Source organism: Diabrotica virgifera, chromosome 9, assembly GCF_917563875.1.
Source record: "Diabrotica virgifera virgifera chromosome 9, PGI_DIABVI_V3a".
Classification (NCBI taxonomy): domain Eukaryota; kingdom Metazoa; phylum Arthropoda; class Insecta; order Coleoptera; family Chrysomelidae; genus Diabrotica; species Diabrotica virgifera.
The window spans coordinates 58,513,400-58,539,370 of record NC_065451.1 but is presented as its reverse complement, the minus strand read 5'-3'; the positions used below and the strand labels follow the sequence as shown (position 1 = coordinate 58,539,370).

General features: G+C 35.6%; 1 protein-coding gene across 3 annotated transcripts in view; it reads right to left on the bottom strand.

Moving 5' to 3' along the window:
* Positions 1-25,971, bottom strand: part of LOC114339168 (dynein axonemal heavy chain 1-like) — a 1,269,803-nt gene that overhangs the window by 813,330 nt on the left and 430,502 nt on the right. For all 3 annotated transcript variants that reach the window (XR_007700607.1, XR_007700606.1, XM_050661243.1), the window contains exons 13-14: positions 22,413-22,723; positions 14,573-14,798 (exon numbers count right to left, since the gene is read on the bottom strand). Coding sequence is in view for 1 of the 3 variants with exons in the window: in XM_050661243.1 (XP_050517200.1) it covers positions 14,573-14,798; positions 22,413-22,723 (537 nt within the window). In the remaining 2 variants the exon portion in view is untranslated. The remainder of the gene's footprint in view (positions 1-14,572; positions 14,799-22,412; positions 22,724-25,971) is intronic.

Below are 25,971 nucleotides of genomic sequence, written 5' to 3'. Positions count from 1 at the left end.
CATGACTAAACTACCAGAAATTCAACCTGTGATGTCTATTTACCGATCCCGTCTATTGAGTCAGTAAAGAAATATAAAATATATTATATTCTTCAAAAAAACTATACAACTATAGCATTACGCTGTAATTACTATTTTCTGCTAATTTTAATTTTTATTTTTAATAACTTTTCGCAAAACAAACTACCTAATATGCGTCATATAAATTCACATGTAAACACAGAGCAGATGTTAAACGAAACGTTAATACGGGGCATTCACGCTCTGATTTGTAGTACCACTAGTGGTACGACAAGAGAGAGAGAGAGTGATACTACTTTGTGGTCCCTCTAGTCGTACTACAACACCATTCACCACCCAAAATTTTATCTTTCTAGCCGCCAAAAAAGGTCTTACCTTTCAGACATCTGTTTTCATGGTGGTGTACACTAAAAAATGTATCCCGTAAAGTCTATGCAAAATATAATTCGGACGATTTGGGTACATAAGTTGAGGTTTCATAATTATTAAGCATGCCATAAGTTTCGTTTCTCTATCATTTGTCTAGGGCTGATATGAACTAATTAATTTTTACGACTCTTGTAATTTTTACGACTTTTTAAAACGTAGGGTAGTTATATTCTATTTTAGTAAACTAAACTGGAGCTGGGATTTGCATTTAAAAATGAATAGTAAATTTGCATAAGATGCCAAAAGAAAATAGTTTTAGATTAATAAGAAACTGGTCTTTATTTACAGAAAGAAAAATGATTGGTCCCAACAAAAAGTAGATAATAAATAATCGTGTATTTTAATAAGGGTAATTTTTGTGACAGGTTATTTTTTATTAAATATTTGCAAAATAGGAATGTTTGCGTAAAGAAACTTGTAGACATCCCATACGTAATATACTGCGAGGTATAAGTTAGGGATATAGAAAATTTATGCTCATTTTCATAGTTGATTTTTTCGTGAACGGATTAACGGATCCCGCTAATTTTTTTTACCATATTAGATATTTCTTTAGTATTGTTTCGCTATAACTTTTCCCATGCGTCACGATTCATTTTAAAACAAATTAAGTCAAAACGTAAAGTGAAACGTACGCCGATGTGTGTAGTATAATATACATAGTATACAGTATACAAAACGTATAATCACATCGACGTTATGTTTTGACTTAATTTGTTTGAAAAAGAATCGTGACGCATGGGAAAAGTTATAGCGGACGAACAATATTATCACAGTTGTGCAAAGATTTACTCAAACTTCTTTTTTGTACTTATACTGGGTGGAGGAAAAGAAATGTTTTTCTTATGTTAAGTTTGAAACACCCTGTAGATAGGACGAGGTACAATAATGCATCGGAATCGTATTATATTCTTATGTTTGGTGAAATTTTTTTTGAATGTGCCTGATATCTTTAGAAACAAAGAAAATAGACGGTTTTGTATTTTAACTTGTGTTTTAACCGAAACTAAAGTTTGAGACACCCTTTAGGGAGGAAGAGGTAAAATGATGGTGGTTATGCATCGATACTATGTTGTAGTCTCATCTTTTGTGAATCATTTATTTTTTAAATTTTTCTGATATCTTTAATAACAAAGAAACTAGACCGTTTTACTATTTAGTATGTGTTTTAACTGACGACTGCGATACGTGAGGAGGTCATGTCTTATACCACTAAGACGACATTATTTCCTATATATAGTGCGAAAGAAAAAGAGTGTTCAAAGAAAAAGAATATATGTAATGTAACTCTCGATATTTAAAGAGCCTTCAGGTAGACACCGAATCCGTATTACTTTCAGGGTAATTCCACCCCAAAACATCATAGAGCCTCTATTAAAAAATATCGTCTCTCTTAAGTTGTGCTCTGCATACCACTTACCTGATCGACAATCGTTTACGTTATGTGACTTTCTGTTTTTAAAGTTTTGTTAACTGTTATTTGTTAGTGTTAATTTAGTTTTGTTTCAGTAAAAATACATGGTAAGGAGTAAAACCACCTATTTTCTTTGTTATTTTCTTTATCTTTAGAAAGATAAAGATATCAGGGAGATTCAAAAAACAAAATGTTCACAAAACATAAGACTACAATACGATTCCGATCTATACACAGATTTGTACCTCGTTCTCTCTACCGGGTGTTTCAAACTTAACATAAGAAAATCATTACTTTTCTTGTACCCGGTATAAGTACAAAAAAGAAGTTTAATTAAATTTTTGCACAACTGTGTAAATACTAAAGAAGTATCTAAGATAATAAAAACAAAAATTAGCGAAATCCGTTAATCGGTTCACGAAAAAATAAACTATAAAAATGAGCATACATTCTCTATATCCTTAACTTATGACTCTCAGTGTAGTGGAAATTTTTAATCCAACCTCCAACATGGGCATTCACGCTCCAACTTTCTTTGTAATACCGCTAAGTGGTATTACTAGGAGTACTACAACCCATTCACGGTCTGATTTTAGATCCAACATATCACTCTCTCTCTCTTGTCGTACCACTAGTGGTACTACAAATCAGATCATGAATGAGGCCCTAGTAATACCATTAGTGGTACGACTAGCGGTATTACAAAGAAAGTTGGAGCGTGAATGCCGATGTTGGATGTTGGATTAAAAATTTCCACTACACTGAGAGTCATAAGTTAAGGATATAGAGAATGTATGCTCATTTTTATAGTTTATTTTTTCGTGAACCGATTAACGGATTTCGCTAATTTTTGTTTTTATTATCTTAGATACTTCTTTAGTATTTACACAGTTGTGCAAAAATTTAATTAAACTTCTTTTTTGTACTTATACCGGGTACAAGAAAAGTAATGATTTTCTTATGTTAAGTTTGAAACACCCGGTAGAGAGAACGAGGTACAAATCTGTGTATAGATCGGAATCGTATTGTAGTCTTATGTTATGTGAACATTTTGTTTTTTGAATCTCCCTGATATCTTTAGCTTTCTAAAGATAAAGAAAATAACAAAGAAAATAGGTGGTTTTACTCCTTACCATGTATTTTTACTGAAACAAAACTAAATTAACACTAACAAATAACAGTTAACAAAACTTTAAAAACAGAAAGTCACATAACGTAAACGATTGTCGATCAGGTAAGTGGTATGCAGAGCACAACTTAAGAGAGATGATATTTTTTAATAGAGGCTCTATGATGTTTTGGGGTGGAATTACCCTGAAAGTAATACGGATTCGGTGTCTACCTGAAGGCTCTTTAAATGACGAGAGTTACATTACATATATTCTTTTTCTTTGAACACTCTTTTTCTTTCGCACTATATATAGGAAATAATGTCGTCTTAGTGGTATAAGACATGACCTCCTCACGTATCGCAGTCGTCAGTTAAAACACATATTAAATAGTAAAACGGTCTAGTTTATTTGTTATTAAAGATATCAGAAAAATTAAAAAAATAAATGATTCACAAAAGATGAGACTACAACATAGTATCGATGCATAACCACCATCATTTTACCTCTTCCTCCCTAAAGGGTGTCTCAAACTTTAGTTTCGGTTAAAACACAAGTTAAAATACAAAACCGTCTATTTTCTTTGTTTCTAAAGATATCAGGCACACTCAAAAAAATTTCACCAAACATAAGAATATAATACGATTCCGATGCATTGTTGTACCTCGTCCTCTCTACAGGGTGTTTCAAACTTAACATAAGAAAAACATTTCTTTTCCTCCACCCAGTATAAGTACAAAAAAGAAGTTTGAGTAAATCTTTGCACAACTGTGATAATATTGTTCGTCCGCTATAACTTTTCCCATGCGTCACGATTCTTTTTCAAACAAATTAAGTCAAAACATAACGTCGATGTGTATATACATTTTGTATACTGTATACTATGTATATTATACTACACACATCGGCGTACGTTTCACTTTACGTTTTGACTTAATTTGTTTTAAAATGAATCGTGACGCATGGGAAAAGTTATAGCGAAACAATACTAAAGAAATATCTAAAATAGTAAAAAAAATTAGCGGGATCCGTTAATCCGTTCACGAAAAAATCTACTATGAAAATGAGCATAAATTTTCTATATCCCTAACTTATACCTCGCAGTATATTACGTATGGGATGTCTACAAGTTTCTTTACGCAAACATTCCTATTTTGCAAATATTTAATAAAAAATAACCTGTCACAAAAATTACCCTTATTAAAATACACGATTATTTATTATCTACTTTTTGTTGGGACCAATCATTTTTCTTTCTGTAAATAAAGACCAGTTTCTTATTAATCTAAAACTATTTTCTTTTGGCATCTTATGCAAATTTACTATTCATTTTTAAATGCAAATCCCAGCTCCAGTTTAGTTTACTAAAATAGAATATAACTACCCTACGTTTTAAAAAGTCGTAAAAATTACAAGAGTCGTAAAAATTAATTAGTTCATATCAGCCCTAGACAAATGATAGAGAAACGAAACTTATGGCATGCTTAATAATTATGAAACCTCAACTTATGTACCCAAATCGTCCGAATTATATTTTGCATAGACTTTACGGGATACATTTTTTAGTGTACACCAACATGAAAACAGATGTCTGAAAGGTAAGACCTTTTTTGGCGGCTAGAAAGATAAAATTTTGGGTGGTGAATGGTGTTGTAGTACGACTAGAGGGACCACAAAGTAGTATCACTCTCTCTCTCTTGTCGTACCACTAGTGTTACTACAAATCAGAGCGTGAATGCCCCGTATTAAACAGATTGTATAAGATTAATGTTCCTTTCAAAGAAACACTTCTTAATGGATTACGATGTCCCCAGCCTCGTTATGTCAAAATTCTGAAATCCATAAAGTTTGTCAATTTATGGCTTTCTCTGGTTTAACTAAAGGGCCTCATTCATGATCTGATTTGTAGTATTACTAGTGGTACGACAAGAGAGAGAAAGTGATATGTTGGATCTAAAATCAGACCGTGAATGGGTTGTAGTACTACTAGTAATACCACTAGTGGTACGACTAGCGGTATTACAAAGAAAGTTGGAGCGTGAATGCCGATGTTGGATGTTGGATTAAAAATTTCCACTACACTGAGAGTCATCAGTTAAGGATATAGAAAATGTATGCTCATTTTTATAGTTTATTTTTTCGTGAACAGATTAACGGATTTCGCTAATTTTTGTTTTTATTATCTTAGATATTTCTTTAGTATTTACACAGTTGTGCAAAAATTTAATTAAACTTCTTTTTTGTACTTATACCGGGTGGAAGAAAAGTAATGTTTTTCTTATGTTAAGTTTGAAACACCCGGTAGAGAGAACAAGGTACAAATCTGTGTATAGGTCGGAATCGTATTGTAGTCTTATGTTTTGTGAACATTTTGTTTTTTGAATCTCCCTGATATATTTAGCTTTCTAAAGATAAAGAAAATAACAAAGAAAATATGTGGTTTTACTCCTTACCATGTATTTTTACTGAAACAAAACTAAATTAACACTAACAAATAACAGTTAACAAAACTTTAAAAACAGAAAGGCACATAACGTAAACGATTGTCGATCAGGTAAGTGGTATGCACAGCACAACTTAAGAGAGACGATATTGTTTAATAGAGGCTCTATGATGTTTTGGGGTGGAATTTCCCTGAAAGTAATACGGATTCGGTGTCTACCTGGAGGCTCTTTAAATATCGAGAGTTACATTACACATATTCTTTTTCTTTGAACACTCTTTTTCTTTCGCACTATATATAGGAAATAATGTCGTCTTAGTGGTATGATAAGACGTGACCTCCTCACGTATCGCAGTCGTCAGTTAAAACACATATTAAATAGTAAAACGGTCTAGTTTCTTTGTTATTAAAGATATCAGAAAAATTTTAAAAATAAATGATTCACAAAAGATGAGACTACAACATAGTATCGATCCATAAACACCATTTTACCTCTTCCTCCCTAAAGGGTGTCTCAAACTTTAGTTTCGGTTAAAACACAAGTTAAAATACAAAACCGTCTATTTTCTTTGTTTCTAAAGATATAAGGCACATTCAAAAAAAATTTCACCAAACATAAGACTATAATACGATTCCGATGCATTATTGTACCTCGTCTTCTCTATAGGGTGTTTCAAACTTAACATAAGAAAAACATTTCTTTTCCTCCACCCAGTATAAGTACAAAAAAGAAGTTTGAGTAAATCTTTGCACAACTGTGATAATATTGTTCGTCCGCTATAACTTTTCCCTTGCGTCACGATTCTTTTTCAAACAAATTAAGTCAAAACATAACGTCGATGTGTATATACATTTTGTATACTGTATACTATATATATTATACTACACACATCGGCGTACGTTTCACTTTACGTTTTGACTTAATTTGTTTTAAAATGAATCGTGACGCATGGGAAAAGTTATAGCGAAACAATACTAAAGAAATATCTAAAATAGTAAAAAAAATTAGCGGGATCCGTTAATCCGTTCACGAAAAAATCAACTATGAAAATGAGCATAAATTTTCTATACCTATCCCTAGCTTATGCCTCGCAGTATATTACGTATGGGATGTCTACAAGTTTCTTTACGCCAACATTCCTATTTTGCAAATATTTAATAGAAAATAAACTGTCACAAAAATTACCCTTATTAAAATACACGATTATTTATTATCTACTTTTTGTTGGGGCCAATCATTTTCCTTTCTGTAAATAAAGACCAGTTTCTTATTAATCTAAAACTATTTTCTTTTGGCATCTTATGCAAATTTACTATTCATTTTTAAATGCAAATCCCAGCTCCAGTTTAGTTTACTAAAATAGAATATAACTACCCTACGTCTTAAAAAGTCGTAAAAATTAATTAGTTCATATCAGCCCTAGACAAATGATAGAGAAACGAAACTTATGGCATGCTTAATAATTATGAAACCTCAACTTATGTACCCAAATCCTCCGAATTATATTTTGCATAGACTTTACTGGATACATTTTTTAGTGTACACCACCGTGTAAACAGATGGCTGAAAGGTAAGACCTTTTTTGGCGGCTAGAAAGATAAAATGTTGGGTGGTGAATGGTGTTGTAGTACGACTAGAGGAACCACAAAGTAGTATCACTCTCTCTCTCTCTTGTCGTACCACTAGTGGTACTACAAATCAGAGCGTGAATGCCCCGTATAAGAAACCGCAAATGAATTGGCATAACAGTGGGGTTTGTCTCCCTTCGATTGTCGATACGAGGTCAACAACACACCGCTTGTTCACACCAAATAAATAAACAGATTACCGTCGTTGTATACATTATTTCTTTGTCGTTTTAATTAAATTCCGCCATAAACCAACCGGAATATTGGTGACCCCGCGAGTATTTAAAACACCGCGAAAATTTAAAAAAAGTTAGTGTTAATAATATATTTTTGCCGCTTAATAATATACAGTGAACATCGAAAATGACGGACGGTAATACCAGTGCCAACACCAGTGCTTCAGTCGATCGGGTTTCAGTTAAAATCCCACCTTTCTGGCCCAGCGAACCTGAAATATGGTTCCTGCAAGTAGAAAACCAATTTACACTGGCAAATATAACAAGTGACGCAACCAAATTCAACTATATAGTTGCCAATTTAGACACAGCCTACATATTAGAAGTTAGGGATATCATTGTTTCACCACCAGCCACAGAGTGGTATGCAAAATTAAAGTCAGAATTAATTAAGAGACTCAGTGCATCACAGCAACAAAAAATTAAAAGACTACTTGAGCATGAAGAACTGGACGATCGAAGACCTTCGCTGTTCTTACGACATTTACAGTCTTTAGCATGCACAACGGTACCAGAAAATATTGTAAGGTCTCTGTGGTTAGGTAGACTGCCAGCGTCTACACAGGCTATTCTAGCTACTCAAGCTAAAGCTAGTTTGGACGCAGTTGCCGAGCTAGCTGACGCAATATCTGAAGCGATAGCTCCTAGAGCCCAAATTTCAGAAGCTTCTAACGCTCTTGAATGTACCATAGAGAAATTGACAGCCGAATTAGCTGAAATGAAAATCCAGCTATCCAGCTTGTCAAATGCTCAAGCACAAGCTAACACATACCGTCGAAACCGCAGCAACTCAAGAGGCAGACCTTATCCTAGAGACAGGAGCTAGAGCAGGGAACGTAATAGTGACATTTGTTGGTACCACTACCGTTTTGGTGACCAGGCTTAAAATTTCTCTCCTCCGTGCAGGCATCAGGGAAACGTCGCGGGCAGTCGGTAAACGCGGCATCCGATCGAAGCCCAAAGTCTCGCCGCCTTTACGTAACAGACTGTGATACAAAAAAACAATTTTTAATCGACACCGGAGCCGCTTTGTGCGTTTTCCCGCGAAAATATGTACAGGGTGCCCGCGAAATACTTCATACGAACTATACGCGGCCAATTACACTAAAATCGCGACGTACGGCTATGTGAACTTGACATTAAACATCGGACTACGGCGTGATTTTACGTGGCGATTCGTAGTGGCGGACATTTCAAAGCCCATTATCGGGGCCGATTTTCTTTCCCATTTCGCTCTCCTAGTGGACATTGCTAACCAGTGCTTAGTAGACAGTACGACAACCCTTCGAACAAAGGGACTCGTTAAAGAGTGTTTCGACGGCAGCGTAAAGACTATCGCGGAAGCGTCGCGTTACCATGAACTGCTGCTACGATTTCCGGAAATCACGCGACCCGCCGGTATCGTGAAAGACATTCAACATCAAACCAAGCACCACATCGATACAACACCAGGTCCACCCGTTTTTTCGAAGCTTCGACGATTAGCACCTGACAAACTGCAATGGGCTAAAAAAGAGTTCGAATATCTTCTACGACTAGGCATCATAAGATCATCGAAAAGCAACTGGTCTACTCCACTGCACATGGTCCCGAAGAAAGGTGAGGAATGGAGACCCTGCGAAGATTATCGATGTCTCAACCAAAAAGCAGTTCCAGGTCGATATCCAATTCCGCACATCGAAGATTTCGGTCAGGCGCTAGCTGGTAAGACAATTTTCTCTACAATAGATTTAGTGAGAGCATACAACCGGATACCAGTAGCCACCGAAGACATACCAAAATCCGCCGTTACCACACCATTTGGGCTGTACGAATACTTATATATGCCTTTTGGTTTACGAAACGCAGGACAGACATTCCAGGGTTTCATAGACGAGATTTTACGTGGTCTAGACTTCGCCTACGCCTACATCGATGACATTCTCATTGCATCAGAATCCGAAGAGCAGCATATGTCGCATTTGGAAGAGATTTTCAAAAGGCTCAAGCAGTTTGGCGTTGTGATAAATCTAGCGAAGTGTCAATTCGGCAAAAACGAGATTACCTTTTTGGGATACACAGTATCAGACAGAGGACTCACACCTCCACAAGAGAAGGTAGCAGCTGTACAAAGAATCACTCAGCCAAAAACAGTGAAAGACCTACGCAGATTTCTAGGTATGTTAAACTTCTACCGAAGGTTCATACCCAATGCAGCTGAGCTACAAGCACCACTACATGATGCCCTAAAAGTTAATGTCAAAGGAAAAGCACCAAGCGAATGGACACCACAGCGAATCCAAGCCTTTGACGACTGCAAAAACAGTTTAGCTAACGCTGCTTTACTGAGCCACCCTGTAAACGATGTTGATATCTCCATCACTTGTGACGCTTCTAATTTTTGTGCGGGAGCTGTACTACAACAAAAAACGGATACAGGTATGAAACCTTTAGCTTTCTTTTTTAAGAAATTCTCACCTAGCGAAAAGAAATATAGTGCATACGACAGAGAACTATTAGCTATATATCTGGCCATAAAACACTACAGACATATGATCGAAGGCAAGGACATAACGATATACACAGACCAGAAACCAATCACGTTCGCCTTTACTCAGAAGCTAGATACAGTCGGAAAAATGAAAGAATACCCATGAACGAACCTATAAAACGCGCTGTATTTTCCTGTCACCGTGTCACAAAGAAAATTGCCCAGCGCAAGTACATGTAATAATAATTATTACATGTACTTCCGCTGGCCAATTTATTGTGTGACACGGTGACAGAAAAATACAGCGTGTTTTATATGTTCGTTCATGGGTATTCTTTCATTTTTCCTACTGTAAATGTAGTCCAAGACAGTTTAGATATTTAGACTATATAGGACAGATTTGCACTAACATTCAGCACATTTCTGGTTTAACAAATATTGTGGCAGACGCACTATCTCGAGTCGATAGCATCAAGGTAAATATCGACATCACTGACTTAGCTCTCGCACAAGAAACTGATCCAGAACTGCAAACTTTTTTAAGTGAGAAAACATCACTACAAATGAAGAAAATAGGCATTTCCGAACAAAACGTGAGTTTGTACTGTGACATATCAACATCTATAGCCAGACCATTTGTACCGAAACCACTTCAAATGGTAATTTTTCGCACCATGCATAACCTAGAACATCCCGGAGTCAACAGTTCTGTGAAGATGATCACACAGCGATATGTTTGGCCATCCATTAAATCAGATGTGAGGAAATGGACTCGAGCGTGTCTACAGTGCCAAAAATCGAAAATATCGCGACACATTGTTTCACCTACTGGAAGTTTTCTACCACCTTCCAGCCGATTCGAACATGTCCACATAGACATTATAGTGATGCCGGTTTCAGAAGGAAGCAGATACTGTTTAACATGTGTCGATAGTTTCACACGTTGGCCAGAAGATTTCCCGATGCCTAATCAAGAAGCAGACACAGTAGCCAGAACATTTTTTTCTGGTTGGATAGCTCGTTTCGGCACTCCCAAGCGCATCATAACAGATCAAGGCCGACAATTCGAATCGCATTTCTTCAAGTCAATATGCAAATTAACTGGAACTACCCATTTAAGGACAACCGCCTATTATCCGCAAGCAAATGGTATCGTAGAAAGGTTTCATCGACAGTTAAAAGCAGCAATTCGATGTCATGAAAACATCCGATGGACCGAAAGCCTACCTTCAGTGTTACTGGGCATACGAGCAGCGTGGAGAGAAGATTTAGGTACTTCAGCCGCCGAACTCGTGTACGGAGAACCATTGTGTTTGCCAGGTGACCTATTGTTTTCGTCACAAAGAAACACCGACGACAATGCTCACATTTATTTAAAAACGCTTCGAAACCATTTCGAAAACCTCCGTCCTACGCAACCGTCGCATCATGGATCCAAAAGTACCTTCATTTTCAAAGACATGAAAACCACCTCTCACGTTTTCATCCGCCGTGATACAATCAAAAGCAGCTTAGAAAACCCATATCACGGGCCTTTTCCAGTTGTTAAGCGAGGCGACAAGACTTTTGTCTCCGGGTAAATGGAAAAGAGTCAACAATTTCCATAGACAGATTGAAACCAGCGTACGAGCTTCACGACTCTACCCATCACGAAACAAAAGAAATGACAGTATCCAGCAAAACAAACAACAGAAGAGCAATATTTACCGGAAGCTACCAAGAAAGTGTTAGTTCACAGTGTATTAAGTGATTTTTCGTCCTCCTCGTATAAACTTTGCGTTCTTTATTTTTTTCTATTTTTCAATTGTCATTATAATATGTATTATATATTGTGTAGTATTTATCGTCTTCGTCACTCGAAGAGGGGTATATAGCATTACGCTGTAATTACTATTTTCTGCTAATTTTAATTTTTATTTTTAATAACTTTTCGCAAAACGAAATACCTAATATGAGTCATATAAATTCACAGGTAAACACAGAGCAGATGTTAAACGAAACGTTAAACAGATTGTATAAGATTAATGTTCCTTTCAAAGAAACACTTCTTAATGGATTACGATGTCCCCAGCCTCGTTATGTCAAAATTCTTGAAATCCATAAAGTTTACCAATTTATGGCTTTCTCTGGTTTAACTAAGAAACCGCAAATGAATTGGCATAACAGTGGGGTTTCGAGGACCTAGAGGCTAGTCTCTTCTCAGCGTTTGCACAACACACACCCTTCGATTGTCGATACGAGGTCAACAACACACCGCTTGTTCACACCAAATAAATAAACAGATTACCGTCGTTGTATACATTATTTCTTTGTCGTTTTAATTAAATTCCGCCATACACCAACCGGAATACAACCATCTATCTTTGCAAGTTAAATCTGCAACATCTTTTCCCAAGTTCCGTAAAATGACAAAAGCATTTCTATCTGAAAGACCATTATTATTCAGTAGAAGAGTTTCTTAATGAATAGGTAACTAAGAAATTATAGTACCTTTATATACAAATAACTAAAATTCTTTTATCTATATTATTTTGCTTGTCATAATATGCAGCAGTTTAAACTTATCGAAATGTATTTAAATTTTGTAATAATATATTGTTTTTGTTTTATTTTCATTCTTTTATTTTTAAAATATTGACGATTTATGTAATTTCAGTACATAAATTGTGTTTGTTATTGTTATTTTCTGACTCTTTGCAAACTTTGTCCATAAAATTGTATATTTTTCAGTGACAATGAGGCATATTTCTATTCTATTCTATTCTTCATCTTTCATTATTGATCATTTTTATACAGAGTTGGGATAAAGTATCTTCTTCTTTAAGTACCGTGCCCAAATTTTTTTAGGCGTGGGTAGCTTCCATAACAATTTGCCGATATCGTTCTCGATCTTGTGCGGCATGTAACAATTGATCTGCTGATAAGCCAGTCCATTGACGAAGGTTTCGGAGCCATTAATATTTCTTTCGACCAATTCCTCTTTTTCCGTCGATCTTTCCATTGATTATTAACTGCAGCATCCTGTATCTGCTACCTCTCATTATATGCCCCAGATATTCAAGTTTTCTCTTTTTTATCATCTTCATTAAGTCACCTTCGCCTTGACCTACTCTGTTTAAGACTTCTCTGTTTGAAATGCGTTGAACCCATGATATTCTGAGCATTCTACGATACGACCACATCTCAAAGGCTTCTAATTTGTTCATCATGTTAACCTTCATGATCCAGATTTCACATCCATATAGTAATACAGGATACACATAACATTTTAGGAACTTGATTCTTAGTTGTAAGTTCAGCTGAGAGTTGCTCAGAATAGATCTAAGTTTCATAAATGCTCCTCTTGCAATTTCTGTACGAGTTTTAATTTCTTCATCCGGATTTAGTGTCTCGTTTATCCAACATCCTAGGCATTTAAAATGGTTAACTTTTGTTATTGATTCATCATTGACAATTAGTTGCATAGGGCCGACGTCTTGTTTACTAACCACAAGTAACTTTGTCTTTGTTGCATTTATGTTAAGTCCGTTATTGGAGCATTCTCTAGTGACTCGATCTATAAGGAATTGAAGATCTTCGATATTTTCAGCCATGATCGCGGTGTTGTCTGCATATCTGATGTTGTTAATAGTTTCTTCCCCGATTCGAACTCCACATTATAAAGGATAAAGTATGGAACCAGGCAAATATCTTTGAAACGAAAAGAACAATATTTATGAAACTTTGCATGCAAGTACATTGAGGCAAAAGGCATCCGATGCCATATTTGTTGTTACTACTCCACTTCCGGTTTCACCGGAAATACCCTTAACTTATTTACTTTAAATGGAACACCCTGTATATTTTTGCAGATTTTAAAAGAACTTGTTATTTTTAATTCATACATACCAAGTTTGGAAGAAAAAACTATTAAAACAAGAAATAAATCTCTTTACAGTTAAAAAATAGGTTAATTTATTTACCTTAGACCAATGATATAAAAATAAAAAAAAAAATAATTTCAAATGTTGAAAATGTTTGCTGTTCACCTCCTGACAACGTGCAAGCCTATAAATAAATTCGTGAGTCAGTTTTTGCAAGATTTCTCCACGTATTAGGTAGTTCACATTCATCAATTATTGTTGTTTGTCTCAAATCCTGCAAGCATGTTGGTCGCCTAACGTAAACACGTAATTTTAGATAACCCAGAGAAAAAAATATAACGGGTTGAGGTCCGGAGAACGAGCGGGCCACTCTATGAATCCTCTACGTCCAATCCATGGATTTGGAAAATTCACTTCCAAAGAATGAAAATTCACCATAACCTATTATCATTAATATTTCAATACGATCTTTTCCACTTAAATAAACCATTTTTAATAAAACTTATTTCTGTCAATTAGTTCAGTAACAGTTTTACCTACTATACTAAATTCAAATAAGTCATGCAGTGCATGTAAACAACAATTTTGGTCTACAGTATAGATGGTACTTCTTTATTTCCTATTATGTTGTATTAATACAAAAAATTATCTACAGACACTTTTTAACAAATTGTCTCTACCAAATTTGGTATGTCTGAATTAAAAATAACAAGTTCTTTTACAATCTGCAAAAATATATAGGGTGTGCCATTTAAATTAAATAAGTTAGGGGTATTTCCGGTTAAACCGGAAGTGGAATAGTAACAAAAAATATGGCAACAGATGCCTTTTGTGTCACTGTACTTGCATGCAAAGTTTCATAAATATTGTTCTTTTCGTTTCAAAGATATTTGCCTGGTTCCATACTTTATCCCAACCCAGTATATAATTGAAAATAAAATATTGAACTCTGTATTACCTTAATATCTTCACTCTTCACTTTTGAAGCTTCTAGAGTTATAATGAAATCAAGGTCTTCAATTGGCGAAAGCTCTGATGAACTTAGTTTATAAAGAATTCGGTCCTGTATTTCTTTTAGCTCATGTTTCATCGTTGCTATACTAACGACAATTTGACTCCTCTGTTCTTCCAAATCTGGTCGTTCTTGCATCACTACTAAAGCCAACAATTGGTCCTGCAAGCCACTAAAAAGACAATACAGGTTTTAAGTATAGTAAATTTTTTAAAATTAAAATTCTTTAGAGAAATAATGGACCATAATTTCCATAATTTATTTTTAATTCAGTAGTTACCTTAGTTTTGAGTATTATGCTTACCCAATATACTACTAGAAATGTTTCCGTATTAGCCCATATTAAGATATGTTATAACCCAGATAACACTGCAAAGGAAAATCTTAAGAGAAAGAAAATAAATGTCAACTCAGAAGTACTGCCTAATACTCCCTTCTAAATAAAACAAAATATGGTAAACAAGTTATGGCAAACAAGAATACTAAGGCTCCGGGTCCAAATGGAATACTTGCCGAACTGTTGAAGGAGGGGAGTAAATTATTCTCGAAGGATTGAAAAATCTTTTCAACGAATGCCTTCATAGAGGAGAAGTCCTAGACGATTGGAAAGAAAATTTGACAATAATTCTCTTCAAAAAAGTGACAGGGGAGATCTAAAGAACTATATGCCAATCTTCCTGCTGTCCTAAATGTCCGAACTATTTATGAGAATAATAACTACTAAGTTATCGTCGAAGGTTGATAGGTATTAACCGGTAGAGCAGGCAGAATTCCGAAAGGGTTACAGTACAGCGGATCATCTACTCATAGTCAGAACTCTAATGGAGTTAATATTCATTTGAGCTTATACATTGCCTTCGTTGATTATGAAAAAGCATTCGCCTCCCTAGAACTTTCATATGGAAACAATTCATGGGGACACAATATATAGAGAAATTAGAGAAAGAGGCTTGAACGAAGACATGTGTTACGATAGAGAACAATGGCGATTGGGAATCGAAAGAGGTCGTCGATTGTTATGAACCTATTTAGACGAGGGCATTTAGCACAAAATAAATAAATTTTTAAATACAGCACCTGGAGACTTGCAGTTTTTTGCATTATGTTCAGGATGACATCAGGAACAAAGTCTACTATTCAAAAATGAGTGAAAATGCATAATTGCACTGTAAAGTGCATAAAATGCATCCAAAATTGCATAAATATAAAAAATAAAGTCAAAATCGGTATACTAAGAAACAAAAATTTATTATTTGGGGTCACTGAATAAGATTACGCAATCAGAATGGCCCCCGGATTACCCAAATTGGTGCAAACGGATTACGGGGGGGGGGGGGGGGGGGGTGTTTTGAGGTCGCCAAATACGAATATGCCATATAGACAACCGGATTACCTCAAGGGACTTCATCTTCTGGAGTTTCGAGTGCTTTCGGTATTAAATTAATGCAAACGGATTACTTACGGGTTTTTGGGGTCGCTAAACACGAATATCCCAGCAAACAGACTTGAGCCCAATTACGTGATAATTACGTTAAATTTACGGCAAATTTCAACGAATACGTAACTCGGTGATTTATGACGGGAAAAAAACGTATTTCAGTGCCAAATCATTCACCTATATATTAGTGCTTTCTGTATACATGTTTGACATTAGAATAATATAACATCATAATGACGAATATAGTTCATGTTTTTTATAATATTTGTGAATTTTGGTTACATCGCAAAGGTACGTTTATTTCACGTAATAATCACGAAACAGAAATAACTTCCTTTGGTTAAATTTTGAGAAATATTTTGGAAACAAAATTTTACAACGGTGTTGGTTAAATACGTATCGCTTGAATTTTACTCATTGTATTTTATGGACGTAGAAAAATTAGATGAAAGTATTTCACGTAAAAGTAATGTAAATAATACCAATATTTAAACAAAAAGTTTATGATTTCGCTTTTAAGATCATTTAGCATAATTATTTCAATCCGATCTTGATTTGAAGCTATTTTTTTCTTTAAAAATATCACAGGAGCTAAAAAATGATGTTGAGTCTTATTTTCAAATCGCGCGCGGTGATGAAGTACTACCAAGCCTTTCTCCTCCTTTAAATACCATCACGTGACTAACATAGTTGGTTCGAAAACTAAATTAATCGATTTATCGAATAATAGATACGTTTCGATAGGATTATTTTTTTTATATTATTCTGGTATTGAAATAGATTTTTAGTAAGACCAATTAGTTAATAGTAGAAGAAATTTAAAAACAAAAAAAATTCGTAATACTAATTTAAAGTAAATAGAATAGTTTAACTGTAATTTAAAAATAATCGATTTTTATAATCGATGATCATTACCTCTAATATCTATCAGCTTCTCTGGCTTGGCTTCTCACATTTCTCACAACAAAAAGTGAAACGTGAAGAACTTTATTTCCCTCGTTTTATTTTAGGCGGGTTTATTTATAATAATGTCTTTCGTATTAACGTTTACCTCACTGCTCGAGGGTTGAAGTGCCATGATGCAATTAGAAAAAACAAGAAAGTGTCGAAGCGTCCTCCTCGAAATAAAAAGTGACCTGTGTTGTGTTTTGTGATGGCAAATTTTTTAATGTGTCTTTAGGTCGGTACCATTTTTGGTTCATTATCTTGTATAATAATTATACAGGACAAATGTTTTAAAGTCTCAATTCTACTAAATAAATACATTGTTAATACTTTATATGCTTGTTTTATTTATATCATATTATGAGGATAATAATTAGGTACGTGATTCAAGTTAATTAAGGTCGAATTATTTACGTGAACCGAGGACGTATCTTTCACGTGAATACTAATATATAAATTCCCTAAAAGATATGTTAATCAACACGTATTTGCAACGTGAATTTCCCGAAAGATTTTATTACTATTTAAGGTAAATAACACGTCTATTGAAGACGAGTTATTCACGTAAATTAAAGACGTATTTTCAATGTGACATTCCAACCAAATTTTCACGTGAAATTCACGTAAGCAATTTCACGTATTGGGTACATTTGGTGACAAATGTACCCAAAATTCACATAATTAACACGTCGGTCTCTTTGCTGGGATGCTATCAGAATTGAACTTCGGAATACCTGGTGCCCAGGGTCGCTACTAGGGCACGTCATCTTTTGGGGTCTCGAGGGCTTTCGGCATTTAATTGATGCAAATGGATTATTGGAGCCTTCTTGAGGTCGCTAAACACCAATATGCCATCACATCCTACCACCTGTGCACATGGTGACCAAGGTCACTACAAGGGACGTCATATTCTGAAGTTTTAAGGAATTTCGGCATTATTTGATGAAAATAAATTACTCGGGGTTTTTGAGACCGGTCAACACTAACATTCCATCAAAACCATCATAGAACCTTGTGCCCAGGGTCACTGCAAGGGGCGTCATCCGCTAGGCGAAGTTTTCGGTACTACATTGATGCAAACAGATTACTTATAGGTTTTTGGGGATGCTGAACACGAACACCCAATCAGAACAAACACCGGAGGACTTGGTGTCTAAGGCACGTCATATTCTGGAGTTTCGAAACTTTTAGGTACTCAATTGATGTAAAACATATTACTCACGGATTTTTGGGGTTGCTAAACACAAATACGCTCATCAGAAGAGACACCGGAGCAAGTGGGCCTAAGGCACGTTATCCTCTGGAGTTTCGAAGGTTTTTGACATTAAATAGATTCAAACGGATTACTCATGGGTTTTTGAGGTTGCTGAAGACAAATGCGCCGTCAGAACAAACACCGGAGCACCTGGTGCCTAAGGTATATCATCTTACGGAGTTAAGAAAAATTTTGGTACTAAATTGATGTAAACGAATTGCTCATGGGTTTTTGGGTTTGCGGAATACGAACTCTACTATGTTGATCCATTTAATTTTTTTATATGAGTGTTATTATGCGGTGACGTTATTAATGATTACCGTAATCACAAGACACTCCAGAATTCCTTATGTAAGCCATATCCGTGTTTAACAACTCCAAAACCTAAAAGTAACCCATTTTTCATCAATTTAGTACCGACAACTCTCGAAACTCCAAAAGATAACGTGCTTTAGGCACCAGGTGCTTCGGTGTCTGTTCTGATGGCGTTTTCGTGTTTAGGTACCTCAGAAACCCATCAGTAATCCGTTTTCATCAATTTAGTACCGAAAACACGCAAAACTCCAGAAGATCACCTGCCTTAGAAACCAGATGTTGCGTGGGTTGGGTCTGATAGCATATTCATGTTCAGCAACCCCAAAAACTCAAGATTAATTAGTTTGCACTAATTTAGTACCGAAAACTATTGAAACTACAAAAGATAACGTGCCTTAGGCACCAGGTGCTCCGGTGTCTGTTCTGATGGCGTATTTATGTTCAGAAAACCCAAAAACCCATGAGTAATCCATTTGCATCAATTAAGTAGCGAAAACCCTCAAAACTCCAGAAGATGACGTGCCCTATGTACCAGGTGCTCTGGTGTCTGTTCTGACCGTGTTCAACAACTCCAAAATCCGATTAGCAAGTAATCCGTTTGCATCAATTGAATGCCGAAAACCCTCGAAACTTCACAAGATGACCTGTCTTACGCACCAGGTGCTCCGAAGGTGAGATCTGATGGCGTTCAGCAACCCCAAAAACCTACGAGTAATCTGTTTTCATCGATTTAGTACCGAAAACACTCAAAACTCCAGAAGATGACCTGCCTTAGGAACCAGATGCTGCGTGGATTGGATCTGATGGCATATTCATGTTCAGCAACCCCAAAAACTCAAGAGTAATTAGTTTGCACTAATTTAGTACCGAAAACTATCGAATTACAAAAGATAACGTACCTTAGGCACCAGGTGCTCTGGTGTCTGTTCTGACCGTGTTCAACAACTCCAAAATCCGATTAGCAAGTAATTCGTTTGCATCATTTGAATGCCGAAAACCCTCGGAACTTCACAAGATGACCTGCCTTAGGCACCAGGTGCTCCGAAGGTGAGATCTGATGGCGTTCAGCAACCCCAAAAACCTATGAGTAATCCGTTTGCATCAATTTAGTACCGAAGAATCTCGAAGTTTCAGAAGATGACGCCCTTAGCAATAACCTTGGGCACCAGGTTCTCTGAGATTCGGTTCTGATGGCATATTCGTATTTAGCGACCTCAAGAGACCCTCAGTAATCCATTTGCATTAATTTAGTGCCGACATTTCTCGAAACTCCAGAAGATGACGTCCCTTGCAGTTACCATGGGCACCATGTGCTCCGTGGGTCACTTCTAATGGTATATTCGTGTTTAGAGATCTCAAAAACTTCCCGAGTAATCCATTTGCATCCATTTTATGCCGAAAACACTCGAAACTCCAGAAGATAACGTGCCCTAGTAGCGATCCTGGTCACCAGATACTCTGGAGTTCAATTTTGACGTCATATTCGTGTTTAGCAACCCCAAAAACACGTAAGTAATCTGTTTGCATCAATTTAATACCGAAAGCCCTCGAAACTCCAGAAAATGACGTCCCTTGCAGTGACCTTGGGCACCAGGTGATAGAGAGGTCTGTTCTGATGGCATATTTGTGTTTAACGACTCAAAAACCCCCGAGTAATCTATTTTTATCAATTTAATGCCGAAATCTCTCAAAATCCAGAACAGGACGCCCCTTGCAGTGAGCTTGGGCTCCAGATACACAGGGAGTCGGTGTTGATGGCATATTCGTGTTTAGCGACCTCAAAAACCCGTAAGTAATCTGTTTGAAACCCATCGAAATTCCAGAAGATGGCATCTCTTGCTGTGTGCTTGGGCACCAGGTGATCCGGGGATCAGTTCTGATGGCGTAATCGTATTCAGTGACCCCAAAAACCCCCAAATAATAAATTTTTGTTCTTTAGCATACTGATTTTGATTCCAAGTCCTCTGGTGTTTGTTCTGATGGGGTATTCGTGTTCAGCATCCCCAAAAACCTATAAGTAATCTGTTTGCATCAATGTAGTATAGAAAACTTCGCCTAGCGGATGACGCCCCTTGCAGTGACCCTGGGCACAAGGTTCTATGATGGTTTTGATGGAATGTTAGTGTTTACCGGGCTCAAAAACCCCCGAGTAATTTACTTTCATCAAATTAATGCCGAAATTCCTTAAAACTTCAGAATATGACGTCCCTTGTAGTGACCTTGGTCACCATGTGCACAGGCGGTAGGATGTGATGGTATATTGGTATTTAGCGGCCCCAAAAACGCTCCAATAATCCATTTGCATCAATTAAATGCCAAAAGGCCTCGAGACCCCAAAAGATGACGTGCCCTGGTAGCGACCCTGGGCACCAGGTATTCCGAAGTTCCATTCTAATAGCATATTCGTGTTTAGCGACCTTAGAAACCCGAAGTAATCCGTTTGCATCAATTTAATACCGAAAGCACTCGAAACTCCAGAAGATGATGTCCCTTGAGGTAATCCGGTTGTCTATTCTGATGGCATATTCGTATTTGGCGACCTCAAAACACCCTCCCCCCCCCCCCGTAATCCGTTTGCACCCATTTGGGTAATCCGGGGGCCAGTTCTGATTGCGTAATCTTATTCAGTGACCCCAAAAGCCCCCAAATAATAAATTTTTGTTTTTTAGTATACGCATTTTGACTTTATTTTTTATATTTATGCAATTTTGGACGAATTTTATGCACTTTACAGTGCAATTATGCATTTCCACCCATTTTTGTATCCTAGACTTTTTCCTGACTTCATCCTGAACATAATGCAAAAAACTGCAAGTTTCTAGGTGCTGTATTTAAAAATTTATTTATTCGGTTGTTTTTAGTGCTAAATGACCTGGTCTATATTATACAGTGAGGACGTTTGAGTTGGAATAAATTCATTATCTCGAGAATGGGCGAATTTGGAGAAAAATACTGAGACAGGTCGATTTTTATTTTTAAATTATGACTTTTTGGTAAATACATCATACTAGTGACGTCATGAATCTAGACGTGATGACGTAATCGATGATTTTTTTAAATGAGAGTAGGGATCGTGTGATAGTTCATTTGAAAGGTTATTTAATTCCCTATTCAGTAATATAAACACTAACATAATTATTTTTACAGGGTGTACAAAAAAATTTATTAAATTAATTTACATAAAAAAAAGAATGTAAGCAATTTATTTAATTCAAAATACATTTTACTGTTGTCAGAAAAACAGGTAATAATGTTTATTTCACAAATAAAGATTGCTTTTCGCTCAAATTTAATGTTTAAGCTACTAAAGAAACAGGCGGTTGGCAGTTTTAACATTGAATTTAAGCGGAAAACAATGTTTATTTGTCAAATAAATATTTCTTTCTGTTTGCTGACGGCACTAAAATATATTTTGAAATAACTGAATTACATGCATTCTTCTTTTCGTCACAAATAATTTAGTTGCAAAATTTTTTTGGACACCCTGTATAAATAATTATATTAAAGTTTATAGCACGGAATAGAGGATTAAACAACCTTTTAAATGAGCTATCACATGCCCCCTACTCTCATTTAAAAAAAAATCATCGATTACGTTATCACGTCCAGATTCATGACGTCACTAGTATGATATATACCAAAAAGTCATAATTTAAAAATAAAAATCGACCTGTCTCAGGATTTCTCTCCAAATTCGCCCCTTCTCCAGATAATGAATTTATTCCAACTCAAACGTCCTCACTGTATGTATGAGAATTATATAAACAAAACTAGATACTAAACCTAATAACGTAAACCAGCAACATCAAATACAACACTGAAAATTAACTTACGTGGATACTACCGTAAAATTGACTAGCAGTACTTTAATAGAAATTTCTGGAGTGTAATGTGGATTTGGTAGCTTAGTTGTAATATACAATCTAAAATTGTCATCGTACGGTACTACAACATCGCCCAATTTGATCACCAAAGTACCACTCTGCATAAATACTTGATGGAGTAGAACTGGATCTAAGGCAGGGTCTAGCTCTATGCCGACGTTTTCTATCAGCACTGCTTTTCCGAAACGGATTGATGATTCCATTGTTCTCATCAAATCTCTGTCAGCAAGCTTGCATACGGATAGTCCCATATTTTTACACTACAACAAGTAAGGCAATTTAAAACGAGTTCTAAAAGCTGTGATATTCTAAAGATAGGGGAGAGTTGGATAAAACGGGATAGTCGGATAAAACGGGATACCTAGCCTAGATATCCAACTAGTGGTGCTATCAATCGGACAACGACAGAAACTTGTTATCAGTCGTCATTTTAAGATTCTCTGTTCGTTTTACCTCGATGCCACTATTTGATGAAAAGTTGGAGTTTAGAATTGTTTGACTCTATTTTTTTGATACTTTGTACTTTTAAGTGCGTTGTTTTCTACAGTATACTGCCTACATATATAAAATTATAATACCGGTGACTTACATTTAATTAAGCAGTCATTAACGAATATTCTCATGTTTATTCTACCTAATTTTACTTTCACATTTAGGCAGCAGCCCAGCAGCCACTTTGGTTTTGAAAAATGTCTGAGTTGGACAAAACGGGACACTTATAAGTTGGATAAAACGGGATATGGTCCAAGAGCTGTGAGACATTTTTGAGTAGGTATTTTAGGCAACCTGAAAATTTTTCAGGTGACTCTTCCATGATAGCCTAATACAAAAATGCCGGTCTGGCTGGAGGGCAGCGGTTATTTTCCCCAAAAATCCCCCCCAAAGTTAAACAAAAGGGTTAAAATTGTTATTACAAAAAATATCATTGACGTGACTTTAAAGTAATTCAAATATAAAAAAAATAAACAGGCCAGGCGATTTGAGGGCGATTTTAACTCTGCAAGATACTTGCATGTGCGCCCCAGGATTATTTTCAGGGGATGCATCTGAACTTCAGAAGATTTCATCTGAATCTGTACATACTAATAACGAGTATAAAATACACAACTATACATGCATAACTATGTACATTCCTTCCGGACAGGGAGGTGCAATTTTTATTTTGACGGGGTATTTTTTAATATTAAAAATAAACATTCTAAAAAAGACAGTTTTTTTTGGTGAAATTTTCCAACTGCCAGGTGATCAAACAAATTACGCGTGCAGATAAATGAAAAGCGCTATAGGTAAGCAGCAGTGTGAGAAAGAGCGTATACCGATAGCTGTTTGCGTCCTCTGTTGTAGCTGAGCGAGTCCGTTCGCTCGAGAAAAATCACGTGACCTGGCGATATCCATGTTGTTTTTCCTCAAAACGTTAGAGTATTTATTATAATATATTATAGTTTTTTAAGTAACTTTTTCTTAATTAAAGAAAAATAATACGTACTATACAATAGATTTTGCAAATATGATAGATAAAGACAAATTTATTGTTATAAATATACAGGTAGAAAAGTATAAAACTATAAACTAAATTAATTCTGTGTCCGAGTCTTGTACTTCTTCTTCAAACTCCTCAGCTGAGCTTAAATATTCATTCTCTTCTTCCTCGTCAGACTCCCCTCGAGACTCAGATTCCTCTTCTACATGATCTGTAAATAGTTGTAATATGTACCTATTTATAATTAATTAAAAATTAATTAGTAATTAACTAGTAGAGTTGCTACATATTCTCCGTCCTTTTATACGGGGTCAAAGCCTGGACAATCACTGGCGCATCTGAAGAAAGACTTACCGTTGTTGAGATGTGGAGTTATCGAATAATGTATTGATGTTGAGAAATACTCAACACTATGAAGGAAAGAAACATGAGCTACTTTGGTCATACCTACACTAAGAAATAAAAAACGTGATGTGATTGGTTATATAAGGAAAAGTATTAAGCATTGGTAATTTTTAATTGATTCTACATACATATTACAACTATTTACAGACCAGGTAGAAGAATCTGAGTCTCGAGGGGAGTCTGACGAAGGAGAAGAGAATGAATATTTATTTTAGCTCATTTTTCTTTCCTTCGTAGTGTTGAGTATTTCTTTTGCCTTTTTCATCTTTCTTAATGTTTCCTTGTTTTTTAAGTGTTGTGTCCATGATATTTTTTACATTATTCGATAACACCACATCTCAACAATGGTAAGTCTTTCTTCAGATGCGCCCGTGATTGTCCAGGCTTCGACTCCGTATAAAAGAACAGAGAATACGTAGCAACTCAATTAATTATTCACTGATCAATTTTTAATTAATTCTAAATACATATTACAACTATTTACAGATCATGTAGAAGAGGAATCTGAGTCTCGAGGGAGTCTGATGAAGAAGAACAGAATAAACATTTAAGCTCAGATGAGGAGTTTAAAGAAGAAGTACAAGATTCGGACACCGAATTAATTTAGTTTATAGTTTTATATTTTCTACCTATATATTTATAATAACAAATTTGTCTTTTTCTATCATATTTGCAAAATCTATTGTATAGTACGTATTATTTTCCTTTAATTAAGAAAAATTACTTAAAAAACTATAAAATATATAATAATTACTCTAACGTTTCGAGGCACAACAACATGGATATCGCCAGGTCACGTGATTTTCTCGAGCGAACGGACTCACTCAACTACAACAGAGGACGCAAATAGTTATCGGTATACGCTGTTTCTCACACCGCTGCTTACTTATAGCGGTTTTCATTTATATGCATGCGTAATTTGTTTGATCACATGGCAATTGGAAAATTTCACCAAAAAAACCTGTCTTTTGTAGAATATTTATTTTTAAAATTAAAAAAATACCCTGTCAAAATAACAATTGCATCTCCCTGTCCGGAACGAATGTACATAGCTATGCATGTATAGTGTATAGTTGTATATTTTATACTCGTTAATAGTATGTACAGATTCAGATGAAATCTTCTGAAGTTCAGATGCACCCCCTGAAAATAATCCTGGGGCGCCCATGCATGTATCTTGCAGAGTTAAAATCGTCCTCAAATCGCCTGGCCTGTTTATTTTCTTTATATTCGAATATTTAAATTTACTTTCAAGTCATATTAATGATATTTTTTGTAATAACAATTTTTACCCTTTTTTAAATTTTGGGGGAGATCTTTGGGGAAAATAACCGCTACCCTCCAGCCAGACCGGCATTTTTGTATTAGGCTATAATAGAAGAGTCACCTGAAAAATTTTCAGGTTGCCTAAAATACCTACTCAAAAATGTCTCACAGCTCTTATACTAATACAGTTTCTTATGTCCCGTTTTATCTACTTATTTATTTGTTGGCCTATTAATTTTTTAAATAGAAATATGAAGGGTTTTATCATACTGCAGAGAAAAACAACATATTTTTATGTGACTTTTGTTCTGATATACTTACCTAGTCCTAATACCCCAGGCTGTGGGTGAAAAATAG